Consider the following 24,111-nt stretch of genomic DNA (forward strand, 5'->3'; position numbering starts at 1 on the left):
CATGGATGATAAGGCTGTTCTGAAAGTGGGCTCATTTATCCAGCAGTACTTTGGGATATGGGGGAGCCTGGAACCCTTGGACACTGTTAAAAAGAGCAGCCCTCTACAGCTGCTGCTTTGTGAACTGCATCAATGCCCAATTTCTAGAAAATGGAAATGTGTACTGAAGAACAACCACTTTTCTGCAATACTGTGTACTCATCCTGCCCCTTCTCCTCTCCCTCCTTAAGTGCTTGGGATTGCTCAATTTTGAAATTAGGATAGCTGAACCTTTGATCTGACCCTGAGCAGCTCTTCTTATGTTTTAATGTAATGGAATGATGAAATGTCTGTTATCATTCACTAAGCAACAGAGTGGAAAAAAGCTGTAATCTAATCGTCCAGCAGACAGGTGCACAGAGAAGATTGGTGATGTCAGATAACTTCCAAAACTCATACACTGTGATCCTATTACAATTCAGGTGAAAATGAACAAACATGGATAAGGAAAAAAGAACTGTTTAAGGCAGAGACTTCACCAAGCTTATTCAGTGTTATGTGCACTGTCTTGATGACTACCAGCCCCATAGTTATCAGGAGACAGGTTGACCCTTTCCCCAAATTTACAGTCAAAAGAGGCAGAGGGACAAGCAAAAATATTCCTTATTATGGTCTCTGGGAGAGAGAACAAAACCTAGAATTAACATTCCTCATTGTAAAAAGAGACAATTAGAGGGATCATAATTAATCAGATGCCAGGAGTTGGAGAGTATGAGAAAAAGATACCCCAAGCAGCAGCAGTGGCTGGCTAGAGTAGAAGCCTTCTGCCCAGGATGGGAGAACAGCCAGCACTGTCTGAGATGCTGCATGCCCTGGCAGTGTGGAGCTTGGTTGGTGGGCCCTGACCAGGGTAAGATTGGCACCTGACACCATTTTGATTATTGTAAGCTGGACGGAAAAGAAATACTGGAGCAGAAAGGAAGACTAATGTGTTAGAGAATTATTAGATTTATGTATTGCATATTCACACATGCATGTAAATGCATATGATGAAAAAATGCACTCAAAGAGCAAACATACCTCAATATTAGCAAGTTACTATCAAAAGATAGCATGGGTAGGGACCTTTCTGCTCAGCATGTATGTCTGTATCTCACCTGCATGATAGTACTACCAGGAGACCTAATGCCACATGTGATGTCTGGGCCAGACCTATGAAACAAGTGTTTCCCTACATGCAGCACCCAGTTTTGGACTTATTCTTTTACTCCCCACTGAAGCACCTCCCCAGGTCCTGTCCACACTCCTATCCATCTGGAGCTCAGTGTGGACTTGCTATTTGCTTCACTGAATTGGGAAAACAGCCTTTTGACCCTGTGCTCTAGCTCCCTGGTTGGCATCTCAGGTTCACTGAAGGGGATGAAACTCCCCAAGATAGCAAGTAGTGAAGAAGATACTGAAAAGTAAACAGAATCCAGTGTGAACATCGGGAATTGATGGACAATCGTAAGTGACAATAAGATGAAGTCCTTCAGGCAGCAGAAATACAATGGCTGTTCCACACAGCACTGACAAATGCATTCTCCTGCTCAAAAACTCCCTAATTCTCCTAGAGTCATGGAAAAATTATGTGGGAAGACCCTAGGAGCTCACCTAATGCAACCTCCTCCTCACAGCAGGGCTAGCCTCAGAGTTAGATCATGCTGCTCAGGGACTTGTCCAGTTGCATTTTTGAAATCTTGAAAGATGGAGATTTCACAACCTCTCTAGACAACCTGCTCCAGTCCCAAACCACTCCCCTGGTAGAAGATTTTTTTTCTGTATGTCCAATAGGAATTTCTTTTGTTGCCACTTGTCAATGCTGCCTCTTCCCCACAAAGAAGGCTGCTAACTTCCTTCTGCTGCTACTAGTTGCCAGCTATCTGGTCTTCTTCCTAAAGGCCAGAAACCCTTACGGTCCTTCTCTCTCCTTCCTCTATAACTATTGCACTACTCATTTTCTGTTTAACTGCTCAGGAAACGTGATTTCCCTGAGTTATCTATCACCATAGCTGTTCACATTAGTGTGATACTTAATTCTGAACTAAAGCTTAATTTAAGACCTGACAGAATTTGCATTTGGTTCTGATTTTGTAGGCAAGGTGACAGACTGTATTTGTAGACACTGATACAAAATCTGAACCTGAATTTTGAACCTCTGACAAACTTTTGCTGTAGATGCATTAGGGACAAGTTATATTTTTACATCATTTGAGAGAGAGATCAACTTCCTAAGTGTCACTGTTGTCACTGTATGTATTGTGCACAGATAGAGAGATATTGCATGTAATTCAATAATGACTTTGACCCAGTATGTGTGGGTGTGAAGATGTGTGGGCTCCTGGCTTGGTTTCAGGACAATCTCTAATTAAAGAGTGAAAGATTAAGATGAAAGCAATTGTACTCTTCCTTCTTTAGTCAGAATGACCTACTAGCGTTAATTAAAACAGTCTTCAGGCAAAAATAAATTTGGCTGCCAAAGTTATATGCTTCACATTAAATAAGGACATAGCTGGGTTTAAAGTGTGCTGAGCTCCTAGAGGTTTCACAGAAATGATTCATATAGCTTTGGGCACTTTTGTTGGAATATTTTAAAACAAATCCTTTGCCTAAACCAGCCTCTTCCTCTGCATTTCAGACACTCACTGGCTTTTTCTTAAAACTACATCATTTGAGAATGGGTACCTGCCAGCTTATCTTGGACTGAACATACAGTGTCATCCCTGGAGGATGAAATATCACTAGGAACACTGGACACTTAAGCAGATCATTCATCTATCCTTTCTATAGTGTCTGGTTACAAGAGCCCCATGGCAACAGCAACATGGAGATACACAGATCCTGCACCGCTCTGCACTTTCCAGGACTGAACATTAAAACGCCTTCGATAAAGGCAAATTTGGCATCAGATGGCTCATTTCGGGTTCAGAATGTGTCCCTGCTATTTTTAGGTTCCTATAATTGTTGCTAAAGGGGGATAAGACCTCTAAAACACCAGAACATCCTCTTACACCTGATCACATCACGTCAAGTTGTTCAGGGTTTCATCCAGTCAGATTTTGGAAACCTCTGAGGCTGTTGACCATGCAGCTGTTCTGAGCCCCCATGTCTGTCTCTGTGGGAACAGCATTTCCCTGTCTGACAGATCCATCTCACGAAGCCTCCTCTCTTCCCCAGGTGTGCTCCTGCACCAGATCCTAGGGGATGGTGCCAATGGGGACAGCAAGTACTTATTTCCTTCCTGGGATGACTTAGGAGATGACTATGCAGAGAGAGCAACTCGTAGACAGGGAAATCCCTCCAACCTTTCCTGATGGTAGCAGGAATTTAATCAGGCCCTGACTTAAATCATGAATTCACAGCCCTCAGATTGTTTAAAGAGCTGTGACAATGGGCTGAGAAGAAATGACTACCCATTTTCTCTTGGCAGGAGATGTAACTGCATGACCTGGCACCAGTAGAATTGGGGAAAGAACAAGGATAATCTCCAGAACAAGAGAAAGACAGAAAATGTACCCAGAAGAAACAATGACAGCAGATTCCCCCACATAAGCAAACACAAAGAGGCTGATTTAGTTTTATTTTTTTTTTAACATGTCTTTATTGCTTAAGGACATTTGGTGAGATAGCCATAACATAAACCTCACATCCAGCATTACTTGGCAACACGCTCCCCAGTTGGAAAGAAAATAAATTGAATTTTTTTCTTAGTGCTAATGCCACATTTTTTTGATGCTATTTTGGAAACTAATCAAGAGGTGACTGCTCAGCATGCCTTTTCATTCTTGATGGTTTTTTAGTGCAAAAGAGCCAGCAGCAAATTTCTGAAGTCCCCAGAGGTATCAGATCGGACAGCTTCAGCTAACGATTTCTTGTACATTTGCTGGAATCTCTCCTTTATTGCTGGCAGGTCACTCTGAGGAGAAACCAAGAACCTTTTTAGAAGAGTGAGATGTACTTTGAGTGATATGCCCTGCTCCTGCAAAGACTCCTGGGGTCTGATCCAAAGTCCAGCACACCCAGTGGGAGGAGGAGAGGAGAAAGCAGAAGGTTTAAAAATCTTGGAGGCCTTTCAGCTTAACATTTGGATTTGAGGTAAGCCCATGTCAGATGGTGTAGTGAGAGGATGCTAGCTGTGAAGAGGCCAATATGAGCCTGTGTGGAAAGCCATGCTGGGGTGGCCAGGGGCATTTCTGCCTGCTCCTTAGCAGTGCTGTTCCAGCACAGCCTTCGTACCAGACACATTTGCACAGGTTGCTACAAGATTCTGAGACTACTCCATGGTGGCAAGCAGGGAAAAAGGCACTTCCAGGAGTGCTAAAGAGAGAATTTTGTTCTACAGAACTAATTTTTTGGTTAGTACAGGGCTCTGTGTGTGTGTGTGTTGAGAATTATATGCCTTGTCTTGAGCCTTCCTGTGAAAAAGCACCCACAGCATGGGACTGATCTTTATCACTGTGGGTTTTAAATGTTATCTTGATTGGATCATGTCTTAACAGAGAGACTGCCCTGGAGTCTAATTTCTCACACTGCTGATCATTGAGAAATTAGGCTCTGCTTGTCCCTATGAACAACTCCTCCTCAGTGTCAAGACTGAGCACTGGAGTTACAACCTACACAGCTTACAAGGAATGAAAACTTAAAGACCATGTTTAAGATCTCAAATGTCTAATGCAGTTTTGTGCTTTTAAGAATGACAATTATCTCCTTTGGCTCTTTATTTTTTCTTCCCTCCTCCCCATCTGTTTTTCACAGCTGGCAGCAGAAAGAATTGGCAACATATGTTTATAAGCAATTCCCAATTTGGGAACTGCTGCTTTACCATTACTTAACTAGGAATTTACTTTTATACATATTATTTGGGCCAGACTTCCCCATGGGTCAGTTTTAACTAGGTATGGTTGACTCCACTTGAAATCGCCTGCATGCTTGCTGGTTTAGTTCTTTTGAAAACAGAAATAGATGCAATATCAAAATTGGAGTTGCCTGGGTACAAAAGCAGAGTGTGACCACTGATGTCATTGGGCTGAAATGGGTTGACTGAGCACATGATCTGCCAGGACTCACTCCACACTCTCTACATTTGTATTTCTCCCAGAGCTGATGTGAGGTACTTCAAGTCACAGGGTACTCTACCTCAGCCCTGGTCACAAGGATGCGAATCAAGGTCTCTTCATCAGTCCCAGCTCCTTTCATTGACTTGTGCAGAAGTGTAGCAAAGTAACCTGGGCAGTCTTTGGCACAGCTGACTAGAGAAAACAGTAAGAGGTTTCATTAAGCTGGTATATTTGTGATACATCTTCAAGGAAAAGGAAATAAAGAAGAAATAAAGGAAACTTTCTAGGGTTTATGCTCAGACAAAAGGGCTTTCATTCTGTGCCTAGTCCCTTATCAGTATGCAAGGAGAAATCTTGGAATCTCAACAGGGATGTACATTTCTCCATGAAGAAAGCATGTTATACAGTGAGATGATCAGAACTGAGTACTCTGCCATTTCACAGTGAAGATTAAATGAATGAAAATGAGCACTTGCCCCTCCAGAGTTCCTCTTGCCCATCTATTCTTGGGGTAGTTGCTCACTCTGCAGCTCACAGGAGCAAGATCTGGGAGAGCCTAGATCCAGATGGATAACAGCTATTTAACCCAGGCTCTGGGTTAAATACCAGTCACGATCATCCCCAGTGCTAAACTTCTGTCACAGACTCTGTATAGTTTTGTGGTGACTGGCTAGCACACTTCTGAGGATGCCCAGGCATTTGCTGGAACTTTACAGATATGGTCTCATGGGCAGCTAAGAGGAGGCCACCTTATGTGAGATGGTAAATAATTTAGTTGTGTGGAGAGGAGCTATGTCTAGTCAGTTTGATTTCTAGAACCAAGGGGTCCAAATCAGTACTGAAGCCTGTCTCTTTTTTTACTGCCAGATATGTCAGTCCAGGTTACGGCTATCTGGATGGCTGTCTCTAGGCTATGCACAGATCCCCAACAACCAATGCCAAATGATGGCCACAACTAGAAAAGAAAGCTCTTGATACATGTTGGGTTTTTATTTTCTTTACCAAGAGTAAGATAAGCCTTCTCCAGATCTCCAGATGTTTCACTTTTAATGGATTCTTCAATGTCCTTCCCATACACCTATGAGGACAACAAAAAGGAGCTGTAAGATCTGCTGTCTGCACACTTCATCCCACTACTGAAAAACCAGCATCATTTGCCTTGGCTCCAATGGCAAAAGGCCAGTTCAAAGCCTTTCCAAGAGAGTGATTCAAGGGCACATGAAGTTCTCCTCTGGTGTAAGCAGTCACAGATCCACTGTAACCAAGAAAAAAGGTGTGTGCAGCCAGGTGAGGCCCAATGGTTAATACATGGATAACCTACATCAAACAGTCACATGTGTATGAATGAGGGCTTCTAGGACAAAGGAGCTGCAGCTTCTTCTTGAGTGACCTCTATTCAGGAGCAACTGCTTGATCTTCCTCTAACCCCTCTATCAAATGTTCTGGATGGCTCCCACACAAATGAGATAACTTTTGGAGCTTTACCAACCCTCTGAAGTTTTTTTTACTATTGTCTTTGGGTTCTCAGGGAAAGTTTACAAGCACTGCAGTTGTTTCCGAGTTTTGGTATTGTTCTGTAGAAAGGAGGAAAAAAAGACTGCTACTTCAAAACAGAGTTTAGCCAGACTTTTGTGAACTTCATGAACCTCAAAGGCTTTTACTTTGCTCTGTTTTGCTTATCAGGATGGCACTGCATGGTTCAAGACACTAGTGGACTTTCAGGTCACACCTGGGAGATCATGATTACAAGGCAGCAAGGGATACCTTCTGAGGATTTAAACTTAAGTTTTGCAAACCCTCAAACTGGTTTAGATCTTGCCCTTCTTTCCAGCTGCAGAGGAGGACTGAAGTTAGCATGGCTCTAATCTTGGCCCACTTCTACTTCAAATACAGCCAGGCAGGATGTGGTGGATCATCTACTTGGCTTCAGGAATCCAAAAGCCAAGGTAGCTTGGCTACTGGAGCATTTGACTGAACCTCCAGTGGTTGCGCTACTTTGAGGGAGAGAGTATCAGTTAGTGACTGTGTTTGTTCTCCTGCCAGCAACAACCCAAAACTGGAATTAAACCCCAAACATTTTTCCAGCTATGGGATCCTTATTATGCTGACACTGAAATATGGCCTTGACTGAAGGTTTTTTCATCTCTGGTGCCTAGGCTTATAGTTTTTTGATGAACTCAGAGTCACCCTAGGGAAGTGCAAGACTGTGATCAAGAGACTGTAGGGGAGATCTTCTCCTGAGAATAGATGTAATTGCTGAGTTTCCATTTCATTGGCAGGAGAAGGATCTTGGATTCCCCATTGCTTTGACCTTCTCAGGTAATTTCCAGGAGATAGGTTTCAGTGGGGGTTAGCTCCAGGCCTGGGCATGAGTAGAATGTCCTTGGTGGTGACACAGGGAGAATTCTGTACCAGACAGCCAGGATCCTGCTTCCTACTTTGGCTAATGTTTGGAGACAGTGGAGAACACAGCAAAATACCTGCATGGGCTGTCTGTCCAATATGGGAAGGGAGGAAGAGGCTGGAGATGTGCCTCTGCCCAGTCAATAAAAGCATGTGAAGCAGGGAGATCAGGAGGAGAGACCTCACAAGGCTTTGCCTTGGAGAAGGAGAGGAAAAGACCAGAAAAGCAAAACTTCAGGACAGGACTTTATTGAACCTGTTCCTTTGCTGGTCCCTCTGGAAAGGAAACAACATCATAACACTTACTTGGCTGGATGTTGTGTAGGTTATGAAGGAAAATAGGCTCTTTGCCATTAAAAGGTACAGCTTTTATCCTCTGTTTCCATAAGATCAGGATTGAATTGTATACAATTTCCCCCCCAAGATTATTAAAGCATTCAAGAAGTTTTAAAATGTCAAAGAAAGGATTGCCTGCTTGAGTTCACTGTAGAGCTGGTAAACTATGTCAGGCCCTATGCAACTCATCTCACAGAATAAAGTAACTCACCTTTTCATAGGCTTGAAAAGTAGCTCTCAGCTGACTATAGCTTCTTTTGGCTAAAACCACATTGAAAGCCATCTCCTCTGTTCCCCAGCGTCCTTCTCCTGCCTTAGAGATTACACGTTATTTTTTTTTTAAGCACTTGTTTATTCACAGTAGAGACAAAAAGTCAGCCAGAGCTCTTGATCTACCAAACTCCAGCCTGTGGCCCCCTTGCTCATCTCCTTATTCTGCTGCTGCCCCCGTTCTTGGTGCATTTGTCACCCTCAAGGCAAGATCTTGCTGCATAGCACAGGACTAAGAGAGATTTTTCTACAACTGCACTTACTTTATACAGATCTGTGGCATCTTGCTCAGCGAGCTCTGAATTGACCTGTTGGGTCTCATCTCGAGTTGCCTACAGAAAGGACATGACCACAAAAAAAAAAACTCACAACAAACAGATAAAGCACTGGTTACATTTTCTAGTGGAAGGAAGATTCCTCTGTGGCCCTCACAAATGTTTTTGGTTATAGTTTTGCTGCCATCTGCTGACAAATGCCTGGTAATGGGGCCCCGAGAGACTTCGTGGTACAGCTTTGAACTGCCTGTTCACATTTACTACTGTCCCTGAGTCTGCTAGCTTTAGAGGTGAAGCCTGCACGGTAGAGTTTATCTGCAGTTTATTTGCTATGTGCTGGAACCCTAATGAGATTGCAATCTGCTTCCTCTGGAGCAGGAAGGCACTATCAGGGGTTGGCAGCTGCACAGCATTAGATTGTATCCTGTGGATGCTCCCCTGTGGCAGGGTGGCCCTCCAGTTCCCCTTGTCACCAGAATTTTTGCCATCCCATTGCTGCTCCCTTCCACATCCAGCACGTGACCAGTGAAGAAAACAAAATCAGAACTCGATCTGAGTTTGGAGTTTGCCTTGCATTGAGGAAGGCCAGACTGGAGTAGCTCCAGAGGTCACTTGCCACCTAGTTTGTTTTTTGGTTCTGCTTTCTGCCATTTTTTTCAGCCATTTTTCCACTGGTAGGAAGTGGTACAGTGCACGTCCAGATGTTGGGGTGAGAACAGAGCTGAGGTGTGGAGACTGAGTTGGAGCCAGATGCCCTCAGTACAGCCTCTGGTTTTCACCCCTGGAGGGCTGAGCTGCTGGTACATACAGCACCTTAGGTTCAAACCACAATATTTCTTAGGAAAGCAGCTGCTGTATCTGTCAATAAGCTACTGCAAAAAGGTTCCCAGTACCTGCAGTGAAATGCTAATGGTTTTTATGGTGCTGGATATGCCCTGGTAACTGCAAAATATTTTCCTGACTAAATTAAATACTTTGAGCATCCACTAACATTTTCATTCCTGGTAGAAATTATGAAGGACTAATCACTGCAAAAAAAAAAATCTATTAATCATATGTACTTTTCACTCCTGAAAATAACACCCCAAGAGGTTGAAGAGAGCTGAATTAAGGGAATCTAACTGTGATGTACTCAGTGATGTGACAGTTCTTTAAAGATTCTTCTGTTTATTGAATCTTTTAATTTCTCAGGGCTATCTGATCAGAGTGGCCACCACACTGCATTTCTAGGTATGATCCTACTCTTCTTAGTTATACCATGTCTGTACGGAGATAATAATAATAATTATTTTTATTTCATGTAGGTGGTTTAAAAGAAAATGTGTTGTAATGGAAAATATGCTTCTGTGTGTATGTGAGTGAATGGAAAACTAACGTAACAGCAATCTCTTTCTTACTACTTCTGTATCTGCCTGAACTCTAAAGTTCTCAGCTGAGATGGAAATCAGATTTTGCTGGTTTGGAGCAGAACTCAGCATAATGTAGCCATGACATTGAATGGGTATTCTAACTATTACCATGGTACAACTAATGACAAACCAATGTTTTCAGAGTATCAGAAATTATTTAAATTTTCCCTCTGATTTGATAAATGAAAATTTTATATATTAAAAAGCTACAGCCAAAGAAGGCTCTTATACTGAAGAATGTATTTATTTTTTACTCTAATTAAGTCATTATTATATCACATACCATAATTACATTATTATAAATACCAGCTAATATGGTTACTCAAGGTAGGCAGGACAGAGAAAAGGAAGTACCTCTGGCAGGTAGCTGCATAAGAGGGAAGCCCCTAGCCTTACCTCTAGCACAGTGACTAGTATCTTCCGTAGGGAGCCACTTGTCTCACTTTTAACATCAGAACCTAGATCCCTGTCAAAGACTGTGGAGAAAAAAAAAACCACCAACCTGTGAGTGTTCCCCCAGTGATAAAGGCTTTAAATGAAGGTGTTTGAAAGACAATACTACTTACGCCGTTTGTATGCCTCCTTTATGTTTACAATTTCCTAGGGGGAAAAAACCCAAATAAATAAATAAGGGGAAAATACCTGGTAAATAAATAAATGGATAAATATGCAAGCAAGCAAAATCCTAGACAGTCAGTATCATGACCATGTTGTTGAGGCAAAGCAGGCACCGGAGTGTAAGAAACCAAATTCCAGTTCTCCACTCATGTTGGAACTCACAGAGACATGGCTCAAGCCCAGCCCAGTTTAGTACAGCATTTCAAATGATATCTGACTTCTGCAGGTGTCCTGCTCCTTTCTCTTGTGTTCAGGTAAAAGCTAAAGGGATTTTGGAAGAGGACCACATTCCCATACGTAGTGGGAGCCATCTCTGAATGGTCAGAGCAGTGCCAAAGCTGCCTTTAACAGGCACCTAGGGATTTCTCTGTCATCAGTGTTGTCTTTATGCCATCCATGAGAGATATGAGTAGGACTAAGGAAGGAATTTAATTTTTTTTCTCTCAACTCCTGCAAGCAGCTTCAGCTCCAATGTGGTAACATTACTGCTGCAACCATTGACAACAGCCATTTCACCTGTGGTCGCTGGTCTCAACCCTCCTCCTCCGCCTGGGAGGATGTTCTTGGCAAGCTCTTTGTCCTGCTACTTAAAGAAGGTTACTCATGGTGTCCCAACCTTATTGTTTCGTGTGCAGAGAATCTCAATTAGCAGGCACTCATCTGTCCCAGCACCCTTCATTGCCTTTCGAAGCTCTCGGGCTTCATACTCGCAGGGCAGGTCCAACAGAGCCAGCACAGCCTTTTCGAAATTCCCACTCAGGTCTCCCTTCAGGACCTCTTCCATGTCCTGTGGGGATAGTTGCAAGGGTTAGCACAAAACCTGAGGCAGGATTTGAGGATCTCTTACTTTGTTTCAGGGAAGTTCGTGATTTCAAAGCTGCTCCTGTACTAAAAAGGGACAAAACCCTAAAAGTGTCTTCAAATACACAGAGTTAGGTTTTTTTCCAAAATAAATTCCTTAAAGCTTTTGTTTCAGCTAGAAAGAAATTCTTTTCCCATCTTCAAATACCAACTGATAATAGCCCAGTTCTGACTTGTTTAAGTAAATGGAAACTAGCATCTTTAACAGGAGACTTCACTATGAAACACAATGCAGAAACTTCCTGCTTTGAAAGAGCTGCAACAGAAGGAATAAAGTTTACTAAACATCTCTTCAGTTTTGGTTAAAATTGATTTCCTGGAAAAAGCAACAAAATTCTACAAAGTGCTTTGGTGCCATGCAATCAGTATTTTTCCACCAAAAAAAAAAAAAAAAAAAAGAGACCCAAATCCAAGCAACCCCAACCTTCTGTAGTATGATCTACTTAATTAAAAACTTAATAAGACCTTGGAGAAGAACTATCCTAGTGTATGCATGCTGAGAATGAAGCCCACTGATGATTTATTTGAAGCTCTGTCTTGCAGTTAACATTTCCTGTAGTATGGGAAGTACTTGACAAGTTCAGGACAACAAATGAGAAGCCCAGCTCTGAATCCATTGTTCTTAAGTACTGTGTTACACAATCACAAGAGAGTACTCAATCTATCAAGTCAGAGGCCGAGGTCGGTGTTGGAGCAGTTCAACTCATGCACCATGAACCTGGCTTCCTGGAGCAGCAGGAGAATGAAATACTAAAACTTAGAGCTCCTTCCTACGAAATTCAGGCTGCCCAGGCAAGCAAGAAGGGTTGCTGATGTAACAGATGTTTCATGGCATTTGCACATTTCTAATGCCTATTTTTGTTAATTCTCATGATAGAACTAAGTCTACAGTATTCATGTAATCAAAATCTTTATCATACTTGCTATAAGTTTTACACATAAAAGGCTTTCAAGTGCTGCCTTATTAATATTGATTGATGACTAATGAGTAAGCAGATACTAAGAAAATGGCAATTTAATAATAAATTCTGTAGGATTCAGCTGTTTACCTAAATAATGTCCTGGAGGCTTTATTTTTCCTACATGCAAAATCTTTAAGGCAGTCTCTGTTTCCTCTTCTAGAAATCAGGTGCCCAAAGAGACTTCTTAGTTTTACAACATGTTCTGCTTCATCACTGGAAGAAATCAATACTACATCTATCAAACTCAGACAAAATATAATGATGTAAAATCAAATAGTTCCTCTGAGTTTGCATCTGACTTCAAATTTCCTTTTTACACTGTGCTGAAGCTGAAAGGAAACAGAAATATTTTACATTTTAATTATGAATTATTTTCTATCTCTCCCAACTTGTGATTAAAATGCTCTGATCTGGTTAAGACTGCTTTCAAGAAGACTCTGAGGCCTAAGATTTCAATTATGATTGGTAGTTTAGGACATAAATGAACTGCTGTATTATAAACTAGCTGGTGTCTTCAAATCCACTGTATCCTTGATGTTTTCAAAGGTCTAGGCTGTATTTCTAGCTGGCATGAAGTTTGAAACTGAGAGGCCACCTGCTTCTAAATACCTTGTTATACAGAGCCTTATACTTCTGTTTTATTTGTTGTCTCTGCTCCGATGTTCGACTCAACAAGACTTCAATAATTTTCTTCTCATCAGTTCCTGAAAAAGAAGTTGTGTATAGAAATTATTTAATCAGTGATCTAATGCAGCGGAAAGAAAACAAGATCTCAAAAGAGAAAAAAAATTGCTTGTTTGAGTAGTCCCAAGGGTTCAGCCATCAGATCCAGTTCATTAAGTGTGCAAACACTTGTGACAGCACAGCGGAATCAACAGAGTGGGGCGAGAGGCTGGCGGAAGTGAAGATGTGTTTAAACTGGCTTCATTAACCCACAGCCTGCACAAACTGAGTTGTGCTTTGTGCTAAATGGACTCAGGGAGAGGAGCAGACACCAGCCTTCTTGGTCTGAGTCTTTGCTGATGCTGGTTTGATTGGCAAAAGTGACAGTGAATTGGAGCATGGGCTGCCCTGGTGCAGCTGCATCTTATGGGGGCCCACAGAAGATCTGAATATGCAACCTCCCTTCAGGAGAAAGCCCTTGGGCAGCTTTCAGCTGTAAGTTATGCAATGGATGGATGCAGCTTACTAAAGGCAATGTTCTTGTATTTTTCTTGTTCTGAGATGTTTGCAGAAAACAAAACGACTGGAAGGTTATTTGTTATGTTTGTAGCTAAAGGGACAGCACCAGAAAGATGTTCCTTGGATGCCCAGAAGATGCAGCAGAGTAGCTATTGCATTAACACATGTCCTGGTGCACTTCCATCCAAAGGCCAGCAGCTTGCCTTGGGTGTTATTTCTTCACTATGCAAGTACTGAAATGGAGAATTGTGTCAGGAGAGACCTATGACCCTGCATGTGATGTGCACTGCCAAAATGCCCCTATCATACAAAGGGTTTAGCTGGCAGATGAAAGGCATCAAGACGTATGGCAGGCTTGCTGATGTGTGCATGGCATGCTCTCCTTGTGCTCTTCTAATCTGTTATATTCACCTACTGGGCTTTGTGCCATAGCTCATCTTGGGCTCTCAGGAGCAGGGACCAACAAGAGTTTCCCATGAGCTACCAGTGCAAAGGATAAAATTACAAATTCTATTGGCGTTCAGCAGCAATTGATACATTTTCCTTCCTACAAATCACTGGCAGGTACATACAGGACGAGTTTAGGGCATCTTGTACAGATCTTCCTATTTATAATCACAGCAGAACAGAACTTTAGAAGGAAAATCACTCCTATCTGACAAACTGGGGTCAAACCCTCAGTAGGAGAGTCCTTTGTGAAACTGTCTTAAGGGGGCTCAGCTGATAGGACAGGAACAGCACTGAACTATGTGATTCTGAATGTCAGTGCTGTACCAGGAAGAAATGCTTAAATACACATTTACTGTGCAAATGCAGGGTGTGAATTAATAATGTATCAGACTTGCATGCCACCTGGATGTTCTTCTTTTGCTGGACATTGTCATCTCCATGGACCTGAGGATCCCAAGAACACTTGTAGTCAGTCAGCTTACTTCAGACTACCTTAGAAGATGGTGTGAGACAGTATTTTTGGTAAAAAAACAATGATGCAGACTGAGAGCACTATATTTCTTTTCAGCTGATGGAGCTGCACTAGGCTCTGATGAACATATTGGGGAGGTAATGTTTTTTCCTGCTCCTTGGAGGCCTGGGAAAGGACATAGAGCCATGAGCTTAATTTGACATGACTAGCTGGACCCTGTGGCTGTCACATCAGTCTTGGTAGTTTGATGTTACTATTCCAGGAGGCAAATATGTTTATCCCAATCCTCTGGAGCCAAGCAATTAATAAACTAGATCTTACCAGGCTTTGAGAAACAAGCTGCCTTCCCTTCCTATTTATCTTAAATCACAAAAAGCTTCATGGGTGTGCACGTTCTTTGAGTCAGTAAGTGATGCAAAGCATAAAGATTACTGGAAACTGGTTGGAAAATTGGATTTGTCCTAAGTTTATGTAAATGTTTTTTATAATATTGTCCTTTCAACGAAAACCCAGAGCTTTCTTACCTGCTCCTTTGCAGGCACTATGTATTTTCTTGGCATCTCGGTCTGCATCAAAGCCGTGACGATGGTGCTTATTGGTTGACTAGGAAAACAGAGGCACAACAGATACATGGGAAACAATTTTGCATTAGTCTTCCCGAGTCACAGCACTTTGGGCCAGGTTCTTGCTTTATCTTTGTTCACACCATCTCAATTGTGACGTCCACACCGAGCTTCACTGGAATACTGTAATCTATCACTAGGGCTCCTAGAATGGATTGACAAATAGTTGTCACCACATGACACATGGTGCTGATCCTATATTACTTTGTTCTGCCAGTTCAGGCTTATTAAAAATAATTTAAAGGTGATCACTTCATACTAGGTATCTTCATGCCAGATCAAACATTATTTGTTTGCACTGCTTTGACAACAGGCTGACATAAACGCCTTATCTGCTGCCTACAGAATCAGGCCTCATCTCTGCAGTACTAGGAGATTACCATCCCAACCAGCTGAATAAAAGCTGCAAACCTTTCTTGCATTGATGCATTCATAGATACAAGCTAACTGTAGATACAGAACACGCTAAAGCTGGCAAATTTTTTTTTTTTTTTTTGGCAAAATAGTACATGTGGTTACCTTGAGCTATTTGGGATAATAATTCAAAGTCCAGAGCCACAGCAGCAGTTTACAGCCTGGACATATCAATGTTAACAGAAAACATTGTCTGTTCCTCCTAATCTGACAAGCTGTGAATCACAAGGGCTGAAATGCTGGTACACACTCTGTTCTGTTCTTCTTCTTCTCTCTTCTGGGAGAACTATCTGAGACCAGGAGGTCAGCAACATTTTCAGCCCCTCTCATATCATGAAACGAATCTTTAAAATGCCTGAACACTAAAATAATACTGGAAAACAGGTCCTAGACTCCTAAATCAAGTAGAACTACATGCATGCCACAGATTCAGGGGGTCTAAATGGGCACTGTAAATGCTTTGGCATTTCCATTCAAATTGGATCAAGTGGATCAGACTAATTGCTTTGTCATGCTGGTACCTGTTAGTTAAGGGCTATGATACCCAGGGCAGTTTTTATAAACATAGGTAGCTGATGCCATACACACCTGAGGGCATCACCAATGGTTACTGGAGGTGGGCAATAAAATCACACCACAACGATGTCACCATTTTCTTATTCTTAACATATGTTTCATTATGTTCACAAAAATGCAATAGAGAAAACTAAGGTTTTAAAAAGAATGACAGAAAGCCGTTCCATACACAACAATCTGAGCTTTCCCTTCTACCAGGCAGAAACACCAAAAGCACCAGAAACATCTCTGCTTGGTTTCCCACAGATTTACACTTGCTGTCTGGCTGATTTGGGTGCAGAAGCAATTCCTGTAATGGGCACAGGCATAATGATTCATCACTGTGTAGATTCTCTGGTGTCTTACAAGAGTTGAGGTCATGTCTAAGTCTTTTGTTAAGGGGATTTCTAATACAGTCTCTCTATTCTCTAGATTTTAAATAACTTAACAGGCAACTAATGATTTTGAGACTAATATACTGCAGGTAAATTCATCTAAAAATGGTATAGTAGATTCAAATGTTTTTAGCTAGGGTAACATATATACATACTGCAGGGTCATGCATCTTGTTTCTTCAGGAAGCCAAGCCCCAGTCCATGGTGTCCCAAAGGTGAACAGAGGAATGTAGAAAAGCCAGCCAGACAAGGCAGAACATTTGAGAACCCATTGCAAATCAAAGGCTGTGGGACCTGTTGAGAGTTCTCACTTCTCATTCTGCACAGTCACTGAGTCACCAACTGAAAAGACCTTCAGGGAGCCTCTTCTCCAACTAATGAACCACTTCTCCTCCAGCTCAGCACTGCTAAAAATGTCAGGACTGGTGTGAGCAGAGCTGATTTTGCTGTAGGCAATGGATAAGTGATCTGACATATCAAGGTGCCTTCCAATTCTATGGTTTTCTCTATTCCTCTTTTGTGTGGAAAGGAAAATTTATTTTCTCTGTCTTCCCAGAAATGTTCCAAACTATCCAGTCATCTTGTTAGCATAATAAACAACAGATTGGAGTGTTCATCTCATTAGTTAAATTGTACCCAACATACTTCAATCCTGGAAGACAGCTTTTGGCAAATCAGCACCTACATGATTATTTTTTTATCAACGCACATGTACTCAAGATTAATTATTTATCCTGGCACAAAACCCTTAATGAGCTATAATGCAATGGGAATCCAATGTTAAGTAGACTAACAGTACTGAATAGAAAAAAAAAAGAAAAAGATGTTATATTAGATCTTGTGATTTCACTCTTGTGGTACATCCCACCTTGTCAGGATATTATCCTGTTAGCAGAACAAACTCTGAGCTCCCACCCAAAGGGACAGCCTTAGTGACAATCAGCCCAAATCTCTTCACTTATTTCCATGCATTTTTGTGTGTAAGGATAAAACACAAGCACAAACATGGGAGTAGGTTGCCCCTTTGAACTGGATCAATGTTGGGATTGTAGCAGAAAGTATTAGCATAACAGGAATAGCCACATCAAAAGAGAGGAGAAAAAGCCATTTCAACAGTGGCATCTGACCTCCCTGACAAGAAACATACCTCCCTCATGGATGGCAAAGAGCCTGGAGATGTGTTATTGCACAGCTCAGAGCTGTGGGTAGGAGAGCTCTCTCCAGACTGGCAGAGAGATCATCGCCCCTCCACCAGCAGCCCCTGTAGTTGCCATGGGATTGGTGAGGGACCAGGGGCAGGCTGGCAATGGAACCTGGTTATGTGTGGCTGCTTTCTGTGGCAGGAGGGCCCTGGGACACCGGCACAGCCCTGTTCCTGGTTGCATGAGCCAGCCTGACCTGGGACTGCAAATATTCCTGGGAGATAAAAGGGTGACTTGCTCAGAAAGCTCCAGACCATCAATCAGAAGGGGCAGAAAAGCTGATAATGCCTATTTCATTTTGGTGTGTAGTTACTGCCAAGAGAAAAAGTTCCAAATATTAAAACTCTTTCACATAGAGGAGAAGCAAAAGGAACAAAAGGCAAATACTGGTAAGCAAGGTTGGGTCTCATCTAACTGGGAAATGCTGTTCAGTGGAGGGGACATCTGGTCATTAATGGGTGTTGGGTTCACCATCTCCTATCATCCTTGCAGCACAAGAAGATATTCTTCTGCAAGTTCATCTTCAGTGAAACTCAAATAATTAGGCTCAATTGTTCAGGTAGGATTTTATATGACATATAAAGACTTTTAGCACACAGGTGAAAGTAGAGGGGTGCTAATGTTTAAAACCAAACAGAAGCAAACAGCTGCAGCATGTTGGCAGCGGGGCAGTATCAGCAAGCACCAAGGTTTGTGCTATGATAATGAAAAGGTGGAGCTCATAAACACCTTTTTGACACTTTGGCAAGTGCTACGGTAAGCACCACCTGTGTCCTTTGGACCACAAGGTTTCCTCTGCTGTTTTGTAGAACGTACCTATTATTTTTGGTTGTTTGAGCAATTTTTTCAGTCAAATAAAATATGTAACTGGAAAATTGCCATCTGCTTCCTTGACTGCTCAGAGAATGGAATCAGCCTCTCTGAATGGCATCTGCCATCTGCCAGACAGGCTGCCACTCTCCCAAACCCTCAGGGTTATTTTAGGTCTAACAGCTGTCTGACAGCAGCATGCACTGTCAGGCTACCTTGTTGCTGGACAGTCTGTTGCTATCTAGAGCAAAACAATTTCTATATGAAGCCTATACTGGATAATACAATATATACAAAGCACATAGATTAGGCTTCCTTGCTCAACAGCATTTGCAGTGACTCAGTGACATTCCAAACTGAGGTGTGCAAATAATATTATTTTCTGCATCTGGGACTAAAACTATAGTGACAACACAACCCTACTAGAATGAGTTGCATTCACTTTTTCCTATTATAAACAAGTGCCAACAATGAAGGTAATTGCTCTGACAGTTATTTAAACTGCAAAATTAAAACCAGCTCTCTCCTACAACGTCCCTCCTGTTTCAAAGTATCTGCTACTATATCATCTCATAATAGCTTATGGCTAATTTTTGATCCCCTCATTTTTTTCATGTTCATCATCATGAAGAGAAGTCCATAAAGAAGAGGAAAAAACCAAAAATGTTTGGAAGGGGTTGTCTCATGGCTGAATTTTACATTGTCCAGTTTAAGGTGTCAAAATCCTCTCGTGGCTAGTGAAACTTCTTAATGTGGAATACATTTAAAATCAGTTAACTACCACCACGTGACAGGGAGGCCAAAGTTGCAAACCAGCAGCTTTCATTTCCAGAGGTCTCAATTCATCTGCTTAAATACAACCACTTTTGAGATGTACCAGAACACCTGGCATCTGCGTGGAGCTGGCAGAAGTGATACAGGGTCGACAGGAACCTGACTTCCCTGGTGTGGCAGCTGATGCTGAAGCAGGAAAGGATACCAGAAATCTCCAGAAACATCATGCCTGTGTTTAGTGATGAGTGGTGCCTCACATCACTTCCTTTCAATACTTCTCTTGCAACAAAAAATGGTAAACAAGCAGCTTTGTTCTTATAGGACAAACCTAGAACTCCATGTCTGGAATAATGCTCTGTTATGCTGGGGATGGACTTGTTTACTTTTATTTTATTCACCTGCTTGGAAATACCTGGTTGGAAAACACTTTGTATGCTGGGCCATTAGGGATAAGTAAAATTCTTGGAAATTGGTGTATTCTGCCACTTTTTCAGCTGAGATATCAAATATCTGACTTGCACACTATCACTAGCTTAAGTGCTTTTATGTCTTATAAAAAAGTTTACATTTCTTACCTTAGCTAAGACCTGCAAAGAGTTTTGGTAATTTAACATTGCTGGAAGTGAAGTAAATGATTGTGTACACCAACATGCAAGATAACAAGACTTGTGTATGCCTAGGCAGGGCTGAAAAACATGGACACAATCTTAGGGAACATAATTTTGACTCTGTCATGTGTTCTAAAGCTGAATTAGGTAAAGGAAGTGGAAGGATGTTGCATTCCATTAGGAAAGTCCCAAGATTACATGCTTCTCCCTTTGGTCACTTCATTGTTTTTAAAACATTTTTCTGCAAGGTGTATTATCTAAAGACCATCTATATATTCGCAGACACATAGAAGAGCTGTTGCTATAGAGACATTCCATGTTTAGTGTTCGACAAACCAACTGCATCTACTGAACTTGGAGGTTTCTCTCTCTAACTCCTTTCTACCTCCCAGGGTGGAGGAAACCTCAAGGTACTCCCATGGCAGCTGAGTCACCCAAAGCAGCAGTCCTCAGTCCATTGCTTGTCAGTAGCCATAGTTAGCAATAAAGGCAGAGGAATTTCTCTGGATAGTAACAATAGAATTTGATGGAATTTACTCAAATTGTTGCATACAAACAAGAATATTAGGGTCCAGATTTTTTAAAAATGTTTTTATAAAACACAATAATTTTTTGAGCTCACACTGACACATGTACAAGTGTTAATTAATGACTGTTCAATACTTCAGATAGGTTCTTCCCCCCACCAAACACTTCATAAAATTTTCATGGGTAGATGCTTGTTAACACCTACCACAGCTTCTGTCACAGGACATACTAAGACCTAAAAGAAACAGCAAATATCCTGCATAGAAGGGGACCATGGAAACAAAAAGAATCTGTCACAGCTCTTGCCAGTTCTGGGTAGCTAAACAAGAAGGCATTTTTGCCTTCTGCTGGTTGTGGGCTTATGGCCAGGGACTAAACAAGAATTGACTGTCAGTGAATATTGGTCTGCCAGGGAAAGAAACAAACAGCAATTGTTGAGCTTTGTGATCACAAAATCACACTGTGATAAGAAATACTTGTATTAAAGAAACATTTCTGCAATGATAGAAATGCCCACAGGCAACACAGAAGCCCTTGTCATGTCTGTGAGCTTATCTCCAAGAGGACTCCTCAGGCAGAAACGTTCTCCAGGTTAAACTAAGTTTTTAACCTTAAAATTCTCAAACCATCAGGCCCATGACAACCTGAACACCTCCCCCCCAGCTTCTTACATTACAGAGTCCTCCCTAACAAAAGGTGTGGGCTGCTTTACATGATGAAATACAAAAGGTGTGGGCTGATATACATGATGAAATTCAAGGGTGTCCCAGAGATTCTCAAAAATCCATTTAAATTAAAAGCAAAGAACACTCCCGCTTTCCAGATCCATTCAAGCCACAAACATCACAGAGAACAACAAAACAATGCATGAAGATTATTCTTGGAGTCTTAATAGACAGAAGGTTAAAAAACAATGACAGGATTTCACAAAAGTCAAAATCAATCAAACTTCTCAAACCATCACATCACCAAAACCAGCGCTGCTATTCCCAAAATGTCTCAAAGGCACCTTGTTTACAGCAAAGCAGCTACCCAGATTTTTAGGTGGATCAATTCTACATGTGGCAATTTGAAAAACAGCAGAAATACAAATAAGGCTGATGTCAGACTGCAAACAAAGAAAATAATTAGACTTTAAATCTCTAAGAATGTGCAGTCAAAAACTTTGTAGAAAAAGGGACTGGATCAAGTTCAGAGAGCAAACACTGTGTGGAAATAGGCAGATTTGGAGCTGTAATGCTGCATCAAAGGCTCAGTGTCCAAGAGCACATTTCAGAGCTGGTTGGAAATCTTTAGCTGAAAGCAATTTTTTCTAAACATTTGTTCAAATTAACATGTTCAGGAAAATTCCATTTTAAAATGAGACATTTTGATATAGCTAAAAATGTTTCATTTTAATGTCCTTGTAATGGAACGTCATGTGTGGGGGACTTTTGTTTGTTTGTTCGTGTTTGTTTTGTTTTAACATTGCTTAGCTTTCAGTATTTAATTTAAAAATTAAGGTGTTAAAAAAATCTAAATCCATTTCACTAACAAAAATACTTCATTTAACATGGATAATTCATATTTCTCCCAACAGAAACTGGTCTAATTTAAAAAAAAAAACAAAAAAAACCATAACTTCTGAAATTTCAAAGCAGACACAATTTTGGAAAGACTCAGTATCAACAGAATGAAACACCCCAGTTTTACCCAGCTTTCCAGTACCAGTCTTGACCTTGAAAAAGAAGTTGCCTTTGTGCATTGCAGGGCTTTCACAGCCACCAGAAACCACAGCAACATGTGCTGCAACACCAAGGTGCCCCTTCCATTCTTTGTTAAATAAAGTGCTTACTGGTTCATCTGCTGACAAACTGGTGGTCCCTATGGTTGGTTTCCGTATATCCTCTGTGAGACTGTAAGACTTGCTCTGGAGGTTTAAAAAACACAATATATAAAGAAGACACTCATCAACCTATGGCTGCAAAACACGAGGTTAGGAAAAAGAACAAAATGCAGCTGAAAAGCTCTGTTAAGAACTGAATATTGTCAGGCTGTTCCAGAACTGGTTCTCTGATACAGATGTGGGCATTTCTCCAAGACTATCTATAATTTTCTAAGGACAAACACTGAATGATGCAGTTCCCAGGTGAGTCATGGCCTGAATTACAAGATTCTCTTGCAATGAAGGGTCACACCTCTTCCCACTGAAGCCTACAGCCCAACTCTGGCATACTGCACCTAGATCCATGTTATCTAGTCCAGTATAGAGCTGCCTGAGATGTAGTGCTGTCATCTCTCACCTAGCTAGTTTAAACCTAAATTGAATATGCTTGTTTTACACTGCAGTCAGTGTAATGTCCAGTGAAAGGCTCTCCAGGGTCAGGACCCTCAGGAGATGCCTGCTGACAACCCTATGATGTGCAGTTATGTGGACACATGGGACTGTGCAGCAGAAGCTTTCTTGGCCTTGTTTCCTATGTAGAGGACAAAAAGAATTTTCTCCCCTGCAAACAGCAAGGCTGCAAAATGATGAGGGGCTGGGACCACCCATCCTTTCACAGGAAGGAGCTGCTAAGCTTCTTGGCTTAGTAGCTGGAGGTTTGCACAAATGGTACAGGCTGTCTTGCTCTGTCTGACAAAAGAAAGGTCCTGGAGAGCTGGTCCAAAAGCAGCACATGTTCAGCATCTCTCAAGGCCTTGCTGAATTTGAATTAAAAAATAGCCAGATAATAAAACAATATAAATCTTAGAGAAGCTAGTGTAACAGTAGTCTGCAGCAGCAAACAGGCTGTCTTTTCTTCATACATCCTGTAAACTGCAGGTTTTCAGCATTCGAGGAGAAAATGTGTTGCTGAATAAATATTGCTTTTTAACTACTAGTTTCAAAATTAGAGCTAAAACCTAGCAACTACTTCAGCACAAGCTACTTAATTTTCAGAAGCACTGATCATTCACAACTACCATGAAAACTTTTGACAATCAGGTTGTTTTGAGGTTAAATATCTTCATGCCAAGTTAGTTATTAATTATTAAATACCCAAATGCTAGCCAAAGTTGTCTCAATCAAAGCTCATACAGCAATTTGACATAGCAAATCTTTACACCTGGGTTTTAATCAGGTCTCTCTGTGAGCACCACACTTTGAGCTTACTCCTGTCTCTACTTGTCAGCGATAAACTTAGCCAACTTTTCAAAGTGTTGGTCTTTGGGAAAAGAATATTTTCATACATATTTAGAGAATTATTTTGGTGTTCAGAGCGTTCCAACACAAATTTGATAAACTAAAAGTAGTTTTCCCATGACGTAATTTCATTTCCTCAAAGCTATGAGTGTTAAAACAGTCAGAATCTCTCTGTTGCAATAACAGTTTAATTATTCATGTATTGCAATTAAGCAATGTTACCAGCCACATACAAGCTTCCTACCCACACTTAAAGTAGATTCTGAGGTTAAACCTAATTTTGCAGCTGCATTACATAGCATTTAAAGTAAAAATGAGCAAAACTAAACCCAGAAAATTGTTGCATTCTTGACAATCCAAATGAAATAATTACTTACCTGTGAACCCCCCATTTAGCTCAAGTGTGGAAGATGCAACCCTTCTGCTCTTCAGTAAAATAAGCATTCAGATGGAGTAGTCAACTTTTACTAGAGCAGCTAAATCCTACCCAACCCTGGGTTAATCAATAACTTCTGACATTATTTAAATTCTAGTCATTTCAAGGTGGGGCATATTCATCATTCCATGGTGGCTTTATTATCCCCACTATCTCACATCACATCCTGTTGGCTGGCTTCTCTAAGGAAAACAAAGATTTCAGAATATAAGCCTTGAGATGACACATACTAATTCCTCTAATTGTTATCACAATGATTTAAAACATATAGCTATGGTAGCGTCCAATGG

General features: G+C 41.3%; 1 protein-coding gene across 2 annotated transcripts; it reads right to left on the reverse strand.

The window, feature by feature from the left end:
* Positions 1 to 3,814: 3,814 nt before the first annotated feature.
* On the reverse strand, positions 3,815 to 23,777 carry ANXA13 (annexin A13). Of its 2 annotated transcripts, XM_054385456.1 has the most exons (12): positions 23,763 to 23,777; positions 22,057 to 22,131; positions 14,838 to 14,916; positions 12,819 to 12,913; positions 11,003 to 11,173; positions 10,335 to 10,368; positions 10,165 to 10,244; positions 8,348 to 8,416; positions 8,026 to 8,127; positions 6,078 to 6,153; positions 5,155 to 5,267; positions 3,815 to 3,934 (listed from the first exon to the last, which is right to left on the reverse strand). In XM_054385456.1, the coding sequence occupies exons 1-12, from the start codon at positions 23,775 to 23,777 to the stop codon at positions 3,815 to 3,817; spliced, it is 1,029 nt and encodes a 342-aa protein (XP_054241431.1). The 2 variants fall into 2 exon arrangements, with proteins under 2 accessions (XP_054241431.1, XP_054241432.1); XM_054385457.1 differs by lacking the exon at positions 22,057 to 22,131.
* Between the last annotated feature and the right edge of the window lie 334 nt (positions 23,778 to 24,111).

This window comes from Indicator indicator, chromosome 12, assembly GCF_027791375.1.
Source record: "Indicator indicator isolate 239-I01 chromosome 12, UM_Iind_1.1, whole genome shotgun sequence".
Lineage (NCBI taxonomy): Eukaryota > Metazoa > Chordata > Aves > Piciformes > Indicatoridae > Indicator > Indicator indicator.